Genomic DNA, 21,544 nt, shown 5'->3' on the forward strand with positions numbered 1-21,544 from the left:
GCACGATACAATGCTATTCAAGCAAAATTTCATTTAAAGGTCTAGTCACTCTGGCACCATTTATTTTTCACCCTATCATCAGCTGGAATGGCAAATGGTACAAAATGGCAGATTTGCCTCATTATTATTCACACCTTTTGTTGTGAGCGCTCTTTGATCTGATGTGAATGTGCTTCACAAAAGGTAATACTCAAATTTGTTACTTAAGGCATGGTTCACTCGCTAAAATAAAACATAAAACGTAACTGTTCTATTAAGGGATGGAAATATCGTTAAAAGATTTACCATTTAAAATATTCTATTAAATTAGTTCATAGTTCCATGAATTTGTCCCAAATGTTGAATTCAGTAAGTCTTGTAATGAAGTGACATAAGAAGTAATATATGATGCTAGTCCAGTATTATAACTATTTTGTAATCAATCCCATTTTGCTTCAAAAGGACCAACATTTCAGCTCTTCATAGCTTTTTACAGAATATTAACTTTATTTCATTTCTTGCTACAGTGTACCCATTTGAGTAATGTGGATATTTAGGTATTTGGAAACATGTTCACAGGGATGGCATTTTTAACTGCCTTTCTACATTTTCTACATTACATATACATGTGGTCTTTCAGCCATTTTTGAAGTCTGAATTTACTTATGATTGAGGTTCTACTGTTCTGAGCAACCAGTTATCTCCCTAGTCTAATCATGGCTATCCCATAACAAATTGCTAAAGTTGTCCAACCAAATAGGTAAATAGGCAATAACTTTGCTCTGTTTTAAAATCATTGGAAAGAATATTTGATTTTGTTTTGCATATCAGTTCACACACTGATGTTGTGAAGCTCTATGTATTAAAAGCACTCTTTTTTTAGAGAAATCCAAGTAGCAAGGCAAATGAATGTACTGGCTTATTGTTCCACAAACTGATAAGGGACTGATTAGTGCTTCACTTCCTCATTCTCTCTCTCCCCTCTCCCCCCCTCCCCTTCCTCCTCCACAAAGTGAGTTGCTGATGACTGCCATGATCAAAGCAGCAGTGACTGGTAGACAGCAGAGCAAAAATCAGATGCTAACTCCTGATAATATGGCACAGCAGTGACTAATTATAGAACATCACCAAAAAATGACCTCCATGGGAACAGAGCAATCACTTTAATAACAGCAAGATATCAAAAGCAAGCAGAATAATTCATGCTGAACCATTTATACTCCTCATTATCAATTTACTGTTTAATAATGCAGTGGTGACATACTTAACCCAGTATAAATTATGTTGCCATAGATGTAGTTCCTCTTATTAATGACATTCTCCGCTTTACAACTGAGATCAGCTATAACCTGGTTAGGGATTTAAAGAAGTTGTATGACTCAGGTGTTTACTATATTGTTTCAATTTGAAATACTGTTCATAAATCTGTCTGGTCGTTCTCTCAAATTTATATTAAATCAAAGTGAATAGGTTTACTTTCAAAGCTGGTCAGTGGTCAAAGTGCTGGGAGGAGGAAATATTATTCTATAGTGCCCTTTTTTGGGACCGACAAGGATTCTTAAGCTGCAACAATTTTGTCTAAAAGTATGCACAAATCTGAGTGTTGGAGGCCATCTTTATAAAGGGGTTTGCCCACGCACACCTACCAACTAGAGGCAGGTTGCAAAGCAGGTAGATCATCAGGTCAATCAATGTGCAATGCTGCCTTGATATCAGCACTGCCATTTTGGAGCCCCAGGTTCCAGTCAAAATTCTCTATTATCCTCGCTGAATGTGACATTAAATAGTACAAAGCACCTTCCCACCCCCGCCTCAACACCCCTGCAGTGTTGATCAAAGAGCTCATCAAATTACAGTTCAGTTGTTGGGTTCTTGCTTCCTGTTGGCCAAACTCTGCGCAATTTGGATACTTTTCCATACTTGCCTATAGATGTTATCATTTACAGGGAGTGGCCTTGCTAGTGCTGAAATACCTTTCTGGTGACGTGAATGTTTGGGCAGAAATTACTTGCTTCTGGACAAGGTGGCCTATTCTTGGATTTAAGCACGGGAGAGTGAGTAGAGGCCACAGAGAACAGGACATTTGCTGGAAGAAGTGGAGGATATGGGATGGGGTCTAGGCAGGTGGCCAACCTCCAGAGGGTTTTTTTGGGGGGGGAAAAGCTCCCTTAGCTAAACATCAGCAAAGATCAGTGCTTACAACATTTCATCTTGTGATCAGGACTCAAGTCTGCAACTGCGGCAACCACAACTGCAGCTTTGGAGCAAAGCAAAGACTACATTTCCTGTGATCGTCAAGGTGACTCTGGCTCAGAATGTATCTAGCTTTGCCAAGATTGCTGCTGAAGATGTAGGCAAATTTGTTGACAATACAAAGACATGGAAAAGCAAGTTGTGAGGAAGATGCAAAAGGGTGGCAGGGTGCACATGGTCCTAGTTATCACTTGCTCCAGCAATATTTAATTTGCCTGGTGTCCCTCAATACGCAGATGAAGAGCATCATAGTCACCACCTGGAGGTGGTTGAAGTTCCATTCCATCTGAGCTCCAACACTATGACCAAGGGATGGTTCAAGAGTGTTCAGAGGTGGGCCAGAGCATTACAGATACCTTTACTTTACTATCCCTCATTCACTGGAGGATATTTCATTCTATTTGGCACATTCCAACTGTTGATATGCATCAGCAGCCAGATGATCCTGACCCCTGCAACCAAACAGCAATCACAGGGTTTAGGGCCCTGCAACTGCTCTGAGGTCTCCGCCTCCACCATCGTTTTAGGTCCTTGTTGGACTGGGGACAGAGGGCTTACAACCGCAACCATATAACTGACCCAAGGAAAGAAGGCTGCGGCTGGACAGGAACTGTGTGCTTTCACAGCTCCTGGTTAGTGTCTAGGTGGTGGTGGTTGTGTGTGTGTGTGTGTGTGTGTGTGTGTGTGTGTGTGTGTGTGTGTGTGTGTGTGGCCGGGGGGGGAATGCAATCATCCCCCTATTGTCAGTTCTTTATTATATTCATGGATTGACTGCACTTCCTAAACATTAAGCTGATTTCTTATTTGATATGAACCATGGGCGGAATTTTCCCGTTACGGGAATCATAAAGGGCAGGACAGGACAATACAAAGCTCCATTGACCTCAGGTGGGATTTTCCGGTCTTGGGACGAACAACGCTGGAAAATCCCACCCATCATCTTTACTTTGCCCTGTGTCGTCAGTCATGGAACAATGTTTGTCTTGTGTTAATTAGTAAGTAATTGCAAAACTGTTGAGTTTATTCAGTGTTGTATTAATAATGCACATATTAGTGCCATTACATTTATTTCATTGCTATCAAAGTAAAAGAGCTGCATTCATTTCATGCCACCTTCTTCAAAATATCAGGGAAATGAACGTCATGCAAAAATGTTAACGGGTTCAAATATTAAGATGCTGCGCTGATCAATTTTAAGTCAAGTTTTTCTGTGAATATTCTACAGCGGATACCCAAAGTTAAGTGTGCACCTACACAGCACAAAGATGCATCTAAAGTTCTAAATGTGCTGATTCTGATGTTTTACTTTTCCAGTCTTTTAAATAAGCCCTGAGCTGATTGTATATCGAATCACTGAACTTAGAAATAGTGCCTTATCATGAGCTCAGAAATGTCACAAAACATTTTGTATATAAAAAAACTACTTTGAATAGTGTAGTTTGCATGTTAAAAGGATAATGAAGATAAGCTTTTTCACTGTTTTAAAATAAAATCAAGTTGCAATATCAGGGACAATGAAGTACCAGCTTTGATTCACATGGGGCAAGTCAGAATGTCAAATTCTGATTAACATGAATCAGCTGGTTTGAATTTGTTCTCTGTTTACCCAGACTGGTCCATTTCAGACACTATTAAAATGGTTGGACATTTATTTCAAATAATGTTAGCACTGTCATTGAGCAGAGGGACAGTATATTTATTCTCAGCTGAATAATTGACATGGTTTTGTATCCTGCTATAATTCACCTGTTATCACTGCAGTATGCAAGTGAGTGTCTGGAATCACAGTAATAGAAGTAATTGTTTCAAAAATAGCTTCAAATATAATTCTTAATTTACAGCAGACAGTTCATTGTAAAATCTCCAATAGCTAGGAAATGGGAACGGAACCATTGAGTAATTTCTATCCTGTAATTTCAGAGATAATGCTGATAATATATTTATTTTGTTGCTTTTTTGCACAGTGATATGCAAGGCATTTGTCTATTTTTTGAAATACGCCTTGAGATGGATGTTCCTCTAATAACATACCTATCTTTCCTTTTACTAGTCTAAGACATATGGTTGTACCTGGCAAGGCCAAGCACTTTCCTTCACGATCGACTTCACTGCTGGATTTACCTGTGTCGATAGTAACACAAAGGTGAGGAACTAGCAAGTACAATATGAGGGTATTTTTAAAGTTGAAACAAAAGAATTGTAGGGATAAGTTATTGTGAGGTAAAACTCCTTAGTTTTATTAAAGGGTATGTTGGTCAATGAATCAACCTCATCTGATTCTGGAACAATTGATAGCCCAGGTTCCTGTTCAGCAAAATCCCTTGACTCAGAAAATTTACCTTAGAGTCCAAACTTCAACCTGAACTCATTTTTCACTTCATAATAGTAACTACAAATTGAAAGCAATGTAGCTTTTAATGCAGCAGCACTTAATTATTGGTGTTTATCAGATTGGTTAGACATGGCCACTAGCAAAAAATAGCAGATACAATTATGAGATTGCCGGAAGATTTTTTTTCTCAAGCTAAAGAAATGCACAATAAGTGTGTGTGTTGAATAAACACAGCACAATAAGCAAGACATAGTAGACGGCTGGCAATATTCAGCGTGGATAAGTCACCTGACATCCCAGGTTGCTAAGAAAGGCCGGGATGAAGATAATGGAAGAGCCTGCTTTGATCTTCCCATTTTCCCTAGACACAGGGGATGTGCCAGAAGATCAAAAAGCGGTAAATGTGACACCCAAGAACTGGTGGAAAGACATTCCTATTACCTACAACTGATCAGTTTAACACCGGTGGTGGGGAAGGTTTTACAACCAATATTCAGGGAATACAATTAACATGTACTTGAAGAGGTTTGACTTAATGAGGGAAAACAGGTATGGATTAATACTGATGTACCTGACTAATCTAACAAAGATGGCTGATGAAAGAAATGCGATGGACTTTGTCTATGTGAATTTTTAAAAAGTCTTTGCTAAAAGTGTCACTTAAAACATTAAGACCCATAGATTAGGAGGATCAGTGTCAATTTAGATTAAAAATATTACTTTAAGTACAGGAAATTGGAGCTCTCCCTGAAGGGAGAGGATCCAGAGATGCCACCTTGGAGCAAAATTTTTAAATTGCGTCCACACTGAGCCTCGACCATGCCACCATTTGAAAATCAACAGTACATAATGCAGTTAGCAAAACATATGAAATTGTGGGCTTCATGAACAGAAGCATTGAGTACAAAAGCAGGGATGTTTTGCTGAACCTGTATAAAACTCTGGTTAGTCTCAACTCTGGTATTGTGTTCTGGTTATTACACTTTAGGAAAGGTGTGAAGGCACTTGAGAGGATATAACTGAGATTTTTTTTCAGATTCATTCAGGGATATGAGAATGGAGCTACAAGGTTAGCTTGGAGAAACAAGGAACGTTCTCCCTGGAGCAAAAAAATGTTGAGGGGAGTTCTCATAGAGGTGTAACAATATGATAAATGTTTTGAGAATGAAAACTTTTTCATTAACTGGTTGTACAAGAACAGGGGGACGCAGTTTTAAGGGGAAGAGGTACAGGGAGTTGTAAGGAAGAATCTTGTCTGCATTGATATGTCTTCTGAGCGTGAAATAATCACCATTTAAAGAGGCTTCATTGAGTGTTTTTTAAAACACCTTACCATGTGACTGGTATACTGTTACATTGTTGTTTGACACCTGACACAAATGTGGCACCATGGATATGCACTCTTGCAACAATTAATTCCTATTACATTATGAATGATAGGACAATACACAATGTTCTCATCATTGACTTTTTTCTTCTATTATATCTAACTAAAGTTATTCAATCAAATTTTATAAATAAATTGGCCACCTTCCAAAGTCTTTAATAGTTTGTTTTCTTTTCTCGAAACATTATTTACGATATTGCTTAGATGGTAAGATGTTGTGGCTCCATCTTGTAGATTTGGCATTCTTTGTTCTTAGTGATGAGTTGGCAGTCTGCACAGGCGATGTTGTGCACATTGCTCCTGATGTTTGATTTGATTTATTATTGTCACGTATATTAACATACAGTGAAAAGTATTGTTTCTTGCACACATATCATTCATCAAGAAGGAAAGAGAGGGTGCAGAATGTAGTGTTACAGCCGCAGCTAGGGTGTAGAGAAAAATCAAGTTAATGCAAGGTAGGTTCATTCAAAAGCCTGATGGCAACAGGGAAGGAGCTGTTCTTGAGTTGGTTGGTACCTCACCTCAGACTTTTGCATCTTTTTTCCGAAGGAAGAAGATAGAAGAGAATACGTCCAGGGTGTGTGGGGTCCTTAATTATGCTGAGGCACTGGGAAGTGTAGACAGAGTTAATGGGTGGGAAGCTAGTTTGCGTGATGGATTGAGCTACGTTTATGACCTTTTGTAGTTTGTTGCGGTCATGGGCAGAGCAGGAGCCATACTAAGCTGTGATACATCAGAAAGAATGCTTTCTATGGTGTACCTGTAAAAGTTGGTGAGAGTCGCAGTTGACCTGTCAAGTTTCCATAGTCTCTGAACAAGTAGAGACATTGGTGGGCTTTCTTAACTATAGTGTCAGCATGGGGGGACCAAGACAGGTTATTGGTGATCTAGATGCCTAAAAACTTGAAGCTCTTGACCATGTCTATTTTGTCCCCATTGATGTAGACAGGGGCATGTTCTCCTTTACGCTTCCTGAAGTCAATGACAATTTCATTTGTTTTGTTGACATTAAGGGAGAGATTATTGTCGCTGCACCAGTTCACCAAATTCTCTATCTCATTCCTGTATTCTGTCACATCATTGTTTGAGATCTGACCCACTATAGTAGTGTCGTCAGCAAAGTTGAACATTGAATTGGAAGGGAATTTGGCCACACAGTCATCAGGGTATAAGGAGTATAGTAGGGGGCTGAGAACACAGCCTTATGGGCTGTTGAGGATAATCGTGGATGAGGTGTTACCATCTATCTTTACCGACTGTGGTCTGTGGGTTAGGAAGTTCAGGATCCAGTCGCAGAGGGAGGTGCCGAGGCCTAGGCCACTGAGTTTAGAGATGAATTTTGTGGGAATAATTGTTTTGAAGGCTGAGCTGTAGTCAATAAGTAGGAGTCTGATGTAGGCGTGTTTGTTATCTAGGTGCTCCAGGTTTGAGTGCAGGGCCGAGGAGATGGCGTCTGCTGTGGACCTGTTGCGGCAGTAGACAAACTGTAGTGGATCCAGATAGTCCGGGAGGCTGGAATTGATTTGTGCCATGACTAATTTTTTGAAGCACTTCATAATGATGGATGTCACTGGCCGATAATCATTAAGGCACGCTGCTTGGCTTTTCTTTGGTACCAGGATGATGGCTGTCTTCTTGAAGCAGATAGGGGCCTCACGTTGTTTTAAAGAGAGGTTAAAGATGTCTGCAAATACCCCCCTGCTGATCTGCATAGAATCTGAGTACTTGTCCGGGTAACCCATCTGGGCCAGTCGCTTTCTGTGGGTTGACCTTTGAGAAAGCTGCCCTGACATCTGCAGTGGTGACCCCAGATATAGGTTCATCCAGGGCTTCCAGGGTAGAGGGCATGCTCTCACTGACCTCTTGCTCAAACGGGCATAGAATGCATTGAACTCACCAGGGAAGACTGTGCTGGAGTCAGCAATTTTACATGCCTTCATCTTGTAGCCTGTTTTGTCTTGCAGACCTTGCCATTGTCGGCCGGGGTCCATGACGCTAGCCTGGTACTGTCTTTTGGTATCTTTAATGGATCTCTTGAACGGCTCAGACCTAGACTTCAGCAAGCAATGGATATCACTCTTCGTCCATGGTTTCCAGTTGGAAACATGTGGATTTGCTTCTTTGGCACACAGTCTTCTAAACACTTACTAATGAAGTCAGTTATTGTAGTGACGTACTTATTCAGGCTAATCAGAGTTTTTAAATATTGACCAGTCCACTGACTCTAAGCAGTCCCGTAGGAGATCAACTGATTCCTCAGACCAACACTGCACAACTTTCTTTGATGGATTCTCCTGCTTCGGTTTTTGCTTGTAAGTTTGCAGAAGCGCAGCCTTGTAGTCTGATTTGCCAAAGTGTGGGCGGGCGATAGAGTGGTAGGAATGTTGTAGGGTGATGATATAAGAATCTTGATTAATGTTTTTAATGTTGTGTCACTTACTGTTGATGGATGTTGCATCCTTGGTTAGTGATGTTCCTGATTTTGTTAATGATCTTTTCTGCTTTTCTAGCACGTGTAGGTAGAACATGAATATCGGTCCTTCTCACTTGCATTTGGTATCAGTAATGGAATCTTAGCTCCACCATCAACCTTTCATGAGTTCCAGGTTTTCATGATTGTATCCAGTACATGCATTGTTTGCTCTTTCAACAGGAATTCAGTGTGTTTGTTGGGTGTTGACCTACTTCCACCTATGCTTCAGTGACTTATTGTGTTACTTCCTTCTGGTCACTTGGAGCAAGTATCTTGCTGGAAAGAGTTGTCTTGTAGATTCCTCTATTCAACAACCTGCAAATGATTTCATGTTAGCCTTGAGAATTGTAGATTGGAGTGACAATAGGGCAACATGTTCCATTCTCTCGCTATTTCTTGACCACCTGGGTGCATCTTACTATAAACTGGTGTCCCCTTGGGTAACATAATGATAAGGTGATGATATTGAACCCATCCTGTTCAGTCAATTTCATAAATTAATTTGGTTCCATTGTCACATATATTTTTTCAGGAATAATTTGCTCGTTGAACAGAACCCATACTGCGTAGATGATTGTTACAGCTCTCAAATCTTAAATCCTTTGGTTAAAGGAAAACATTGAGTCTGCAACTATGAGATACTGTTCTTGATTTATTCACATCCTACTATGTGAATAAATAGGATGCCACAATATGCCATGGTCTGGGTGGTACTTCAGTAGTTATCATTTCCTCTTCCTGCTGTCTTTTCTGTAGTCCTGGTGTACATTATACATGGCACAGAGGTCAGTACTGCTGCCTCACAGTGCCAGGAACCCAATTCAATTCCAGCCTCTGGTCACTGTCTGTGTGGACTTTGCACATTCTTCCGTATCTGTGTGTGTTTCTTCCGGTTACTTCAGTTTCCTCCCACAATCAAAAAGCGTGCAGATTAGATTAATTGGCCATTCAAAATTGCCCCTTAGTATCAGGGAGACTAGCAGAGTAAATATGTGGAGTTATGGGGATAGGGCGGGATTGTTGTTGGCGCAGGCTCAATGGCCTTCTCACTGTAGGGATTCTATGATTCTAGATGTGTTTGTGGATGTAGATGCCTATCTAATATACAGCTGACCTGGCTCTGAACTTACATTTCTCCATTCCTTTTATATTCTGTTCATTTTGTTCATGTATCTTCTAGGGAGGTTATTTCTGAATCATTTTGAGTTTGGTTCTTTTGAATCCAGCCAGCAGAACACTATCTGCCTTTGAGATGTCAGCTGTGTTAGACCAATATTGCTGTATTTAGGCTGTGTTTTCTCTAATAACTTATCAAACCATCCCTTGATCTGCGAGAGCATCTGTACTCTTCATTTTCACTGATCTTATCTCTAATTTGACTCCACTTAGATGCCGTTACATTCAGATCTTTATACCTAGATCTTTTATCTCATGTTTTATCTCATGTCTATGGTGACAACCAAGATAGGGCATCTCGTACCATTTCTCTTCCTGGCTTGTATTTCAGCGTGAAATAGTAACTCTGAAACCTCAAGAGTTATCCCTGCAGATGTGTTTGTGCTCTACATAGATTTATTTTGTCAATACAGGCATACAGTGCAGAAGAGGATGTTCTGCCCATCAAGTCTGCACTGACAAGACTACACAGTAATCCCACTTTTTAGTACTTGATCCATAGCCTTGAATGGTATGACATTTCAAGTACTCATCCTTGTACTTTTCAAAGGTTGTGAGGTTTCACGGTCTACTACTCTCCCAGGCAGTGCATTCCAGACTTCCTCCACCTCCTGGGTAGAAAGGTTTTTCCTTCGATCCCCTCTAATCACCTGCCCTCAACTTAAAATTATGCCCCCTCATCATTGACCCTTCAACCAAAGGGAACAGCTGCTTCCTATACACCCTATTAGTATCCCTCATAATCTAATACACTCAATCAGGTCTCCTGTCAGTCTTCTCTGCTTTAAAGAAAAAGTGCAACCCTATCTAGTCTCTCTTCATAGCTCAAACCTTCCATTCCAGGCAACATCCTGGTGAGCCTTCTCTGCGCTGTCTCCATCTTTGTAAAGGTACAAATAATGTAAGTGGAGAGAGGGTTAAGCACAGGTTAAAGAGATGTGTATTGTCTCCAGCCAGGACAATTAATGAGATTTTGCAAGCCCAGTCAAGTTGTGGGGTTAGAGGTAGTCTGACATGAACCCAAGATTCCAGTTGAGGCTGTCCTCGTGTGTGCGGAACTTGGCTATCAGTCTCTGCTCAATGACTCTGCATTGTCGTGTGCCATGAAGGCCGTCTTGGAGAACACTTACCCAAAGCATTCTCTCCACTTGCATTGTCTGTACCTTTAAGACTTGATTACCTGTGAAGACTAGCATTCCCACCATTATTTTGTAAATTGAGTTTGTGTCTTTATATGCCCTGTCTGTGAACAGAACTCGCTCGCCTGATGAAGGGGCAGCACTCTGAAAGCTAGTGGCTTGTGCTATAAATAAATCTGTTGGACTTTAACCTAGTGTTGTGTAACTTCTTACTGTATGACCTGCCCTGTGGCCAGAGAGGAAATAAAAATTTAGGTCAGAACTCCTGTAATTTCCTTCCTTGCTTCCCACATCAGTGTGGGACACAATTTATCTGGGCCTGGGGATTTGCCCACTTTTAACCCCACCAAAACCTCCAATATCTCCTCACTCCCTTTGTCAAAGCGTTCAAGAACTCAAAGTTCATCTCCTCAAATAAAGTGCTTGCATTCTCCTTCACTCAAGGGAAGACAAATATGACGTACTCATTTAACACTCTACCAATGTGTCCACTGGCTCCAAGCACATATTACCCTTTGGTCCCAAATGGGCTCTACTCTTTGGTTAACCCCTTCCCCTTAATATACTTAAGAATATCTAGGAATTCTCCCCAGTTTTAATGGGCAGTGATTTTTCATACCTCCTCTTAGCTCTCCTAATTGTTTTCTTAAGTCCCCCCTGTACTTTTTATATTCCATTAAGTCCTCTCTTTGTACCTACCTTTTTCTTCTTTCTTATCTTTCTTAAATATTCCTCAACATCCAGGATTCTCTGAGCTTGTCGCTCCTACATTTCACCCAAAAAGGAACATGTTGGGCTGATTCTTTAACTATTTCCTTTTTGAGCCCACCCCATAGACTACTTTACTGTAGATTTTCCCACAGGAAGCTGTTCCCAGCCCACTTTGGCCAGACCCTGCCTTAGTTTAATGAAATCTGCCTTCCCCCAATTCAAAAGCATTTTTTGCAGACCATCTTTTTTTTTGCCATAACAAATTGCCCCACTGCCACATTGAATTCCTGTCCAGCTTCATTCCCCAGAATTCAATCCTGTATGTGTCATCCCTTGTTGGACCTTCAACATATGATATAAAAAGTTCCCTTAAATCCATTTCAAGAAATCCCCCCTCCCCACCTAAACCCTTTACACTATGACTATCCCAATTCATGTTAAGGAAGTTGAAATCCCCTAATATAATGATCCTACTATCATTTTTTCACACCTCAGCAAATTGTCTACATATCTGCTCGTCTATTGTCTAATGACTGATTGGGGACTTACAAAACACTCAACAATGCCCCCTTGATATTTCTATGCTCTATCCTCAAAGCCTCATTTGAAGACACTTCCAAGATTTTGTCCCTCCCTACTGCAGTAATTGACTCCTTAATTAATAATGCCACACCACCACCTCTTTTATAGTCTCCCCTGTCTCACCTGAAGATCCTATACACTAGAATGTTGAGTTGTCAGTCTTGTCCCTCCTTTAACTACATCTGTGATGGCAACAATATCACAATTCCATATGTCAATCCCACACCCTTACCTCATCAGTCCTACCTTTTTTACTCCTAGCATTAAAGTAGAGGCCATTTAATCTTGTCTTGATTCCTTGGAACTCAGCAGAGCTGAACTCCCTGTCTTGGTTCCTTTACAATAATACGTTGCATCCCCATTGTACTAATGCTCTTCATCCCCTCCTCTTGCCAAACTAATTTAAACTCCTCCCAACAGCACCAGCAAACCCACCCGATAAGGTGCTGGTCCCATTCTGGTTCAGATGTGGACCAAACTGCTGTTCTGGTGGGTGATGATAACTCTCCACTACAAATTTTTTCCAAAGAAATGTAAATGGAATTTCTCTCATTCATACATGATAGACAAAAGCTTTCTTTCTGTATTGGCATCTCTGGTTTCAGCTGATGTCAGAGTTTTGGATTTAAATGCTATCTTCCCTTTTGTACCAGAACAGCCCCAGTGCGAGGCTTCTCTCTGATGTAGTATGACAAACTTGCCTCCTTGCAGACTAACTTTTTGAGTTTGTTGAAACTACTGTCATGAGACTCCAGTCAGTGGTGTTCAACATCTCTCATCAGTTCTGGGGGGGTTTGATGTATGTTCTGACGTGTGGGATAAAAGAACTCATGTACTTTATCAAGACAGACAAATTCTCTGCTCTTTTTTGCCTCTTGAAGATTCCATCTCAGAGATAGCTCTGACATATTCAAGATTCGCTTGTCTCTGTAAGGTGTGTACAACATTCTGAAGAGCTGACATTCAGTCCCCTTCACAACACATTTGTCTGTATTTAGCTTTATCTCAGCTTTTCTATTCTATGGCTTCTTGTAGATGCTAATCTTGGTCAGTTCTATCTGCATCATAGATCTGGATATCAACAGCTATCAGCTGCTTACTCTTTATATCCTCTACACCTCATCTATTTTTCATCCTGACTGACTTGTGGGCCAATAGATCTAGGAATCTGTACAATCCAAAGGCTGTATTGAATATTTTTGACAGCGAAGATTCCTTGTCAAACTTCACGTTCCAGTAGCCATTTTTGGCAACTGGCTTGCTGAAAACAAGCATTGCCCTTGTCAATGCTGGTGTGATCTCTGCCGGTGTTAGAATAGACTAAATAAAAACAAGAAATGCTGGAAGACCCCTGGTCTGGCAGCATCTGTGGAGAGACAAACAGAGTTGACATTTTACATTGGTATGACTCTCCTCTTTATAGCTTGATTTAAGATCTTTGGAATTCTGGAAAATTCTTAGCCATTCATTTTCTTACCATAGTGGAATTAAATTTACTCAATCCTTAGGCCCTGTGACTCTGAAGGTCACTTTACTTTCTTCCATTTCTTGGAATTCTTTTTCAAACTTTCCTTTTGATTCCATTGATACTTCATGTGGGGGATGATCACTGCCTTTAATTGCAAGATGAATAGTGATGTGGTACTCAAAATCTTATTTATCAAAACACTCTGGGTATATTTATGCCAGATCTTCCTTCGGTGCTTTTCAATGGGTGTACCACCTTCAATCTTTGGTGTCATCTCCATCATCTTATGGTTTACTGAGATAAGCTACAGCTGTTCGCAAGTGCTCAAGTGACATGGACAATTTTTTTTATTCATTTGTGGAGCTTGGATATCACTGAGTGGCCATCATTTATTGTCCATCTCTAGTTGTCTGAGGGCAATTGAGAGTTAACCACGTTGCTGGGGCTCTGGACTCACCTTAGGCCAGACCAGGGAAGGATGGCAGATATCGTTCCCTAAAGAGCATTACTGAACCAGATGGGTTTTTGACTAAATTAACATATTTTCTTCCTTCCAACTTGAGTTGCTCCGAGCTTGCCAATCTCTATTTCCCCCATATGCCATTAGCACGACATTCAAAATATCTTTCCTTGGTAAACATTTCACTTCAAATGTTCAAGACAGATTTTCTGCTGCATAGTGAGCAGACTGTTGTTACTCTGTGCTGCGATATTAAGTTTCAGGTTTATGATTGTGAGCTTATTGCAGACTATTTTTCTGACCTTGTATTAATTTGTATTTTCTGGAAATTATCACATCCAGCCATTTCATGATAGTTTTGGTTTCTTTTCCATCTCTGCTACCCTATTGCTCGCTCTCTCTCTGGTAACCATTTGCCATCTTCGTTCTTTGTTCTGCACATCTTTTCCCCAAGCTTTCCTCAAGCCCTGTAGTTTGATCCATATGGATGACATTCATTTCTGTCTGTGAACTCGTGGGTTCTGCACATCTTGCACATCTTTCTCTCTGTTTGGTGTATATTCTTTTACTCTTTCAACCCCACTGCCTTTCTCCTGACTGAACTGAAGGCAAGCCATTTGAGTAGTCATCATCTGCATCAGTCTACATGACTTTATATATTCCAGCAGCGTCTGTAGCCTGCAATATTGTGAGTTTGTCATTTTCAATCAAATATTTATGTACTTCAGGTTGCATAAAGCCTCAAATGAGCTAATCCAGCATCTTCTCTTGTTGTATGTTTCCTTGAATTTACATTTTCTGGATGTGTTTTCCAATCTCATCAAGAAATTATCAATAGGTTCACCCTGGTCATACCTCAGACTTTGAAACTCATATCAGCTGATCTGGTGATTTGCATTTGGCTGGAGATTTGTGCTGAATTTTTTAAGAAGAATTGTTTGAGTTGTTTACTGTTATCCTTGCTCACCTCCCAGCTATTAAACTGTTTTAACCCTTTCTTTTAAGTCTGCAGAAAGATGTCACTGATCCATTTCTCTTCACTAGTGCCTTTGAGAAAGCCATTGAATGCCAGTCTGCACTTGTCAAATGCCGCCATGACACCAATAACCGCCCAATTTATCATGGGCTGGAGATGTGCATTCAGTGCTGTAGTGGAGGCCATTTTGTTTTTGCCTGATTCACTCAGTCTTTCCCTCTCTCCACCTGCCACTAATTGGGATTTTTTTTTCCAACCTATTTCAACATTAAATTTCTTGAAAATGTTTGAATCTTACTCACAGATATGGTTGTCGTCTTATATCCTCTAGTTCTGATTATTTCAAAATAATCACATTTTTCAATTCAAATGCTTCATGGAATGTATTTCTTAGCCCTGCGTGCTTGTGGATTGGAACAGTGTTGCTTAGCACCTGACTTCAATGCAGAAGTAAATATACATTCTCAAAACATTTAGTTTATATATCTTTATAAATAATGTAATATATAGCAAGTGGTAATGACCTGAATTTTCTCTCTACAATCAATAATTTCAAGAGGAAATTGGACAGGCACTTGAGGGAAATAATTTTTTGAGGCAATCGGTATAGAGCAGGGGAATGGGGCTGACTAGATTACTCTGCAGAGTCAACAAGGAGTTGATGGACTGAATGGCCTCCTTCAGTGCAAGGATGATGTTATGATCTCCCTCCCCACCCCGTGGTGTACTTTCTGGTGTTGGAGACAAGTCGCCATTGGCTGGCACATTCTCTGGCAGCACAGCTGGTGAACAATGCAAATGGCCATTGACTTCCCTGGTGGGACAGGAAGATCCTACCAATGACAAGCTATCTCTGCTACTGGAAAATTTGCTGCACAGGTAGGGGGAGGGAGGCAGAAAATCCCAGCCTATACTTTTGATGTGTTCATCCCTACCCTATAATTCCCTTTAAAATCGATGCTGGCTGTATAATGTTGCATTGTTCATTCCCCTGTCGGTAAATAATCAATAATCACACCCACTGTTATTTCACAGAACGTTATCTGGAAATTCAAGTTCTCGCAGCTCAAAGGATCCTCTGATGATGGGAAAACGTGTGTGAAACTGCTTTTTCAGAACACAGATACCAGACAGATTGAAATGAAGGTATCTTTGTAATATGGTTTATTATTATTACTTCAGTGATCTGATTCTGGTGGAGATTGTGACATATTGGAAGTGTGATTGGGCTGGTAATCCAGAGATCTGAGAGACATTGGTTCGAGTCCCAACCTGACTGCTGGTGGGAATTTAAATTCAATTAGTAAATCTGGAATTTGAAGCTAGTCTGAGTAATGGTGAACTATCATCAACCTCGTAAAAACTTAACTGAGTCACCAAGGGAAAACTTCTGTCCTTACACGGTCTGGGTCTCCAGACTCACAGCAATGTGCTTGACTCTGAAATGCCACTCAGTCCAGGCATAACTCACCAGGGCTCTTTCCTGCATCCACGGCTTTGGGTGTGGGTCGAGGGCTGGTGGGAATAGTTATCCACCCGGCTGTGGGGAGGTAACTAATTAAACCACATAAGTGCACTGGCCCAACATCAAGTGGATTTTCCAGTCAGCGGATAGGGCTCCTTTTGCATTAGTAGTCCATGAAATGTTGCTAGCCTTTCAGCAGCAGGGTGGATAGCCACAGGAACCAGATGCTCCATTCAGTCTAGAAGATGCCATTCCAAATATTGGCCTCAACTGGCCAAAAGAGTGAGGGCTTTTGGCTACAAGTGCCTATTTCTATGGGGGTTTTTGCTCTCATGTCCAATGGCCCTCAGCCTTTTGGCCCTTATATTTATCATTTTTGTGGAAGAAAGCATTGAATGGAGGCACCTTCATACCAACCTACATTCTTAAGTAGCGTGCACATTGACAGTGGGGTTGTTGATCTACGAATGCTAGATCGTCCTGTATTGGCCTTCCTGACGCGGGAACCCACTCACTATCCTTAACTAGACAGAACATCCAGACACAGTCAATGAGATGACCATCTTCTCCAAAATCATCTTTGGATCCTACTTCCAACTTTTGTTAGCCCCTGACCTCCTTTTCTTCCAAATGGCAAAGTCAGGACAAAGGAACAAAAATGTTACCCACATTGAGAGTTATGAGTGACCAAAACTTGTCTATTTATTTATGCACCTCTGCTATTTGGTTAATTTAAGTGGCATCTCACCCTTAGTCTTGCTGTTAATTTGAAGAGATTATTGGATTTTCACATTCATTATCCATTACATTTACCACTTGGCGATTAATGAGCAAAGCTACCTTTTTAACTGCGCATCGCATTATTTGTTAATGCAATGTCAATCAATCTGGTCAAGAATGGAAACGATAAGTGCTCAATCTTATGCTTGCATGTAATCATTATTGCTGGAGTTGTTTTAATGTAAAATTATTCTTTTAATTCTCACTTTTCCTTCTTGTCTTATTTATCCATCCTTGCACCTGATTTAACTCTCACCCTGTTCTATTATTCATGTTTCTTTCTCAATTCTTAAACACATTTGTTATGGAGATACGCTGTTGGTTTCATTAAGGTCCTAGATGCATCAATGCACTCAACATTTACCTATCATTTCACACTCGCAACAAGTTAGAGTGCAATAAGTATTTGAGTTGAAGGATGCTGTGCCACATAAGTTCCATTTCCAGCAAGATATGACCCATGTTTATTTTCAGCTATTCAGTAACCTGGAGGCTGGGAAATCATAAAGTATTTTTTAAAATGCAGCGGACAAACATGAAGACAGTTTGTAATCAATCTATCATTTTTTTCATCAAAATCCTTGCAAATTGAATCTTAGTCGTCAACTGAAAACCTCATCTTTTGTTTTCTGCCATTGTGAACTGGGTAATGTTCATTTTTTTTTCATTTCATAATGTGTTATATCTTTCAAGCATGAAACAAAAACTTTGTGTGATAAATTACTGGCATTTGGAGTAACTGTTGACTTGTTTCAATATCCCCCATCTTCGTGGAAATCACCCAGGTCAGCCTCATCGATGGCAGACGGTTGGCGCTTTTTTTTTGATCACCTGCCTCTGGTCTGCTTTGGAACACAAAATCCCAACCTCAGAATGGACAGAATCACGCACAGTTGCAATGCTTTATTTTCTGGACAACTAGCTTGTTGTGACTAGAGGGTCCACACGTTACTAATGATGAATCAGGAGAATTAGTGGGGTGTGGGTGGGGGTGAAAAGATTGGTAGAAAATATTAGAAAACCATACCTCTGTTTGACAAGTTGGAAATTAATTTATTATGAACTGCACATCACATTCAAGAGGAGTGAATATTATTAGATGTATCCCGCATGTTATCAGGTAAATAAATAAGAGGTGCATTTCTGTAACCAATGTGCTCCAAGATAATGTCAACTATGCATCATGTGTTTCTTTAACTGTCAGCAGGATTTGATTGCAAATGCTGAAAGCACATAAATTTGTGCTCTTCGCCCTTTTCCTGTGATCTTTAAATGATGAATAATTTATTGCATTTGCCTCAACAAATTTTGAAATATTAAAGATTTATTTTGCAGAGATATTGCAGCCAAGGTGATGTGTAGGATTCTCTGAAACAGTAGACCTTACTCTAGTTTCCAAGCAGGTTAACATGATAATTACTGTTCTATTACTTCAAATTGATTCAGACTGTCTGGCATTGGGTTTGCAGTCAAGATGAATGAATGCATGTTCTTTTATACTCTACCTAAAACTGTCAGCCCTGATTGGTGTTGTGTATCAGGTATTATTTTCTATGGAGAGTTACATGGGAATAGAAAACAATATAGGAATGTAAGGGAGCAGTGATACCTTGAAAATTAAATATATTAAGGAAGGTATAATTTGCTTTGCACCCATCACTTTGTGTGAATAGTATCCAATTTCTTTACTTCACTAGCTTCTGACTATGTTGCAAGGGTCACCAAATCAGAAGAATCAGACAAATAAATGAACCATCCTTGCTCATAAATCCTGCAAAATTGAAAATTGCCAGTGAACTTTTTCTCAAACATGCCTGGGTCTCACTTCTCAGGCAGAAAGGAGAGGAAATTGGAATGAAGAACTGTGACAGCAAGGTTCTCCCTGCTACTACCTCAGAATCCTGAATTCAAAGGAGAGAGTGTGGTTAAGCCTGCCAGAGATGCATGTTGAGAGCTATTACACAGAACCTGTCAGCCTCTTGAAATAAATTACTATACTTCCATGCTGTACTTCAGGGTAAAGGGAAATCTGATGCAAAACCTATTTTGTTCCACGTTTTAATGCTCATTTCTTAACTATTATTGATTTACATGTAAATAAATGTTCACAGTGACATTCAATTGGATGCCTTCCTCTACCTACGACACGAGTGTATCTAAATATTTTTCTGACTTTAGAAAGTATTAGTCTTATCCACTTTGTTTGTTACTGGTATCAAAGAACAGCTAAACGTAATCCTGATTTTTTGTTTAATTTGGGTAATAGTTTTAACATTATCAGAGCTATTGAGTAACTTTTCAAATTGGCTTATTTAATTTCTGAATGTCAGTGGGTAGCACACATGCCACTGAATCAGAAGGAGGCAGATTTAAAATCCTACACTAGGATTTGAGCTCAATACAGACGGACACCTCGGTGCACAACTGCAGGCACTGATCGAGAGTCATGAGGAAGGTGCTGTATTGGTTGAACATAGAACATAGAACATTACAGCGCAGAACAGGCCCTTCGGCCCACGATGTTGCGCCGACCAGTTAAAAAAACAATGACCCACTAATCTAAACCAATCCCTTTTCGTCCATAAACCTATCCACGGATCTCTTAAACGCCCCCAAACTAGGCGCATTTACAACTGCAGCAGGCAGGGCATTCCAATCCCTCACCACTTTCTGGGTAAAGAACCTACCCCTGACATCCGTCCTATAACTACCCCCCCTTAATTTAAAGCCATGTCCCCTCGTGCTAGCTTTCTCCATCCGAGGAAAAAGGCTATCACTGTCCACCCTATCTAAACCTCTAATCATCATATATGTTTCAATAAGATCCCCTCTTAGCCGCCTTCTTTCTAGCGAAAACAACCCCAAATCCCTCAGTCTCTCCTCATAGGACCTCCCCTCCATACCAGGCAACATCCTGGTAAACCTCCTCTGCACCCTCTCCAAAGCCTCCACATCCTTCCTGTAATGTGGGGACCAGAGCTGCACACAGTACTCCAAGTGTGGCTGCACCAGAGTTGTGTACAATTGCAACATGACGCTGCGACTCCTAAATTCAATCCCCCTACCAATAAACGCCAAGACACCGTATGCCTTCTTAACAACCTTATCTACTTGATTCCCAACTTTCAGGGATCTATGTACACACACACCTAGATCCCTCTGTTCATCCACACTATTCAAAGTCCTCCCGTTAGCCCTATACTCGACACATCTGTTATTCCTACCAAAGTGAATTACCTCACACTTCTCCGCATTAAACTCCATCCGCCACCTCTCGGCCCAGCTCTGCAACCTGTCTAAGTCTCCCTGCAAACTATGACACCCTTCCTCACAATCTACCACACCTCCGACTTTGGTGTCATCAGCAAATTTACTAATCCACCCAACTATACCCTCATCCAGATCATTAATAAAAATTACAAACAGAAGTGGCCCCAAAACAGATCCCTGAGGCACGTTGAGGTGTCATCATTTAATGTGACATTAAACCAAAGTTCTGTCTGCCTTCTCAGGCAGATATGAAAGATCCTATGGTACTACTCAGTGAAGAGCAGGGACTTGTGTTAGCCAATAACACTCTCAGGCAACAAAAGCAGATTAGCTGGTCATTCATCTTGTTGGCTGTCAATAAAATCTTGCTGTGCAAATTGGATGTTAAATTTGTCTGTACATATCAACACTGATTATCCGTCAAAAAATGTAATTAATTGGTTGTGAAGTGCTTTACCACATCTAGAGAATCGATAAAATGCAATGGTTCATTCATTCATGAAATAACCAAATTATTGATGATTTTCCTAATGGATTGGGCATTATCCAAGTATTAGTTTTATTATAAGCCATTCCTATTATCTAATAAAATAGTTTGTGTCTTGTTGCAGGAGTTGGAGTTCCCCGATCTGACAGCGGTGTTGCATTGTATACATTCATTCATAGCAGCTAAAGTGGCAGCAGTGGATCCCGTATTCGTAGACAGCCAGAGTGTTGCACGGAAATACATGTACAGCAGTTGAGAATCGAACTGCAACCACAAAAAATGTATTGTATTCCTTAATGTAAAATAACACTATTGTGTCTATGCTGCTGTGGGGCGCACAGTGGGCAATGGAGCCCAAACTAACAGGGGGTGATTTTGACTCCAGGCGAGAGTATGAATTGGGTGATTGGGTGTTGATACAGCTGTAAATAAAATGAATTGCCAGCTTGGGAGAGTTGCACAAAATGTGAAGTCACAATCACCCCCCACTGTATTTTTAAATGAAGCGCAATTAAGGGTTAAATCCTCTTTTGGAAGACATCTGCAAAGTAAGTATCTTTCTGAGGGAAGCGAACCCTGACTCGGTGTGTGCAGAGCTATTTT

The 21,544-nt window shown here is 40.4% G+C and overlaps 1 protein-coding gene across 1 annotated transcript in view; it reads left to right on the forward strand.

Annotated features, from left to right (window-relative positions):
• Positions 1-21,197, forward strand: part of sntg2 (syntrophin, gamma 2) — a 221,215-nt gene extending 200,018 nt beyond the window's left edge. The window contains exons 14-16 of the mRNA XM_080193249.1: positions 4,283-4,375; positions 15,975-16,085; positions 21,066-21,197. Of these exons, the coding sequence (XP_080049375.1) occupies positions 4,283-4,375; positions 15,975-16,085; positions 21,066-21,197 (336 nt within the window). The remainder of the gene's footprint in view (positions 1-4,282; positions 4,376-15,974; positions 16,086-21,065) is intronic.
• Positions 21,198-21,544: the final 347 nt, after the last annotated feature.

This window comes from Carcharhinus amblyrhynchos, chromosome 7, assembly GCF_965287045.1.
Source record: "Carcharhinus amblyrhynchos chromosome 7, sCarAmb.v2.hapA, whole genome shotgun sequence".
Classification (NCBI taxonomy): Eukaryota; Metazoa; Chordata; class Chondrichthyes; order Carcharhiniformes; family Carcharhinidae; genus Carcharhinus; species Carcharhinus amblyrhynchos.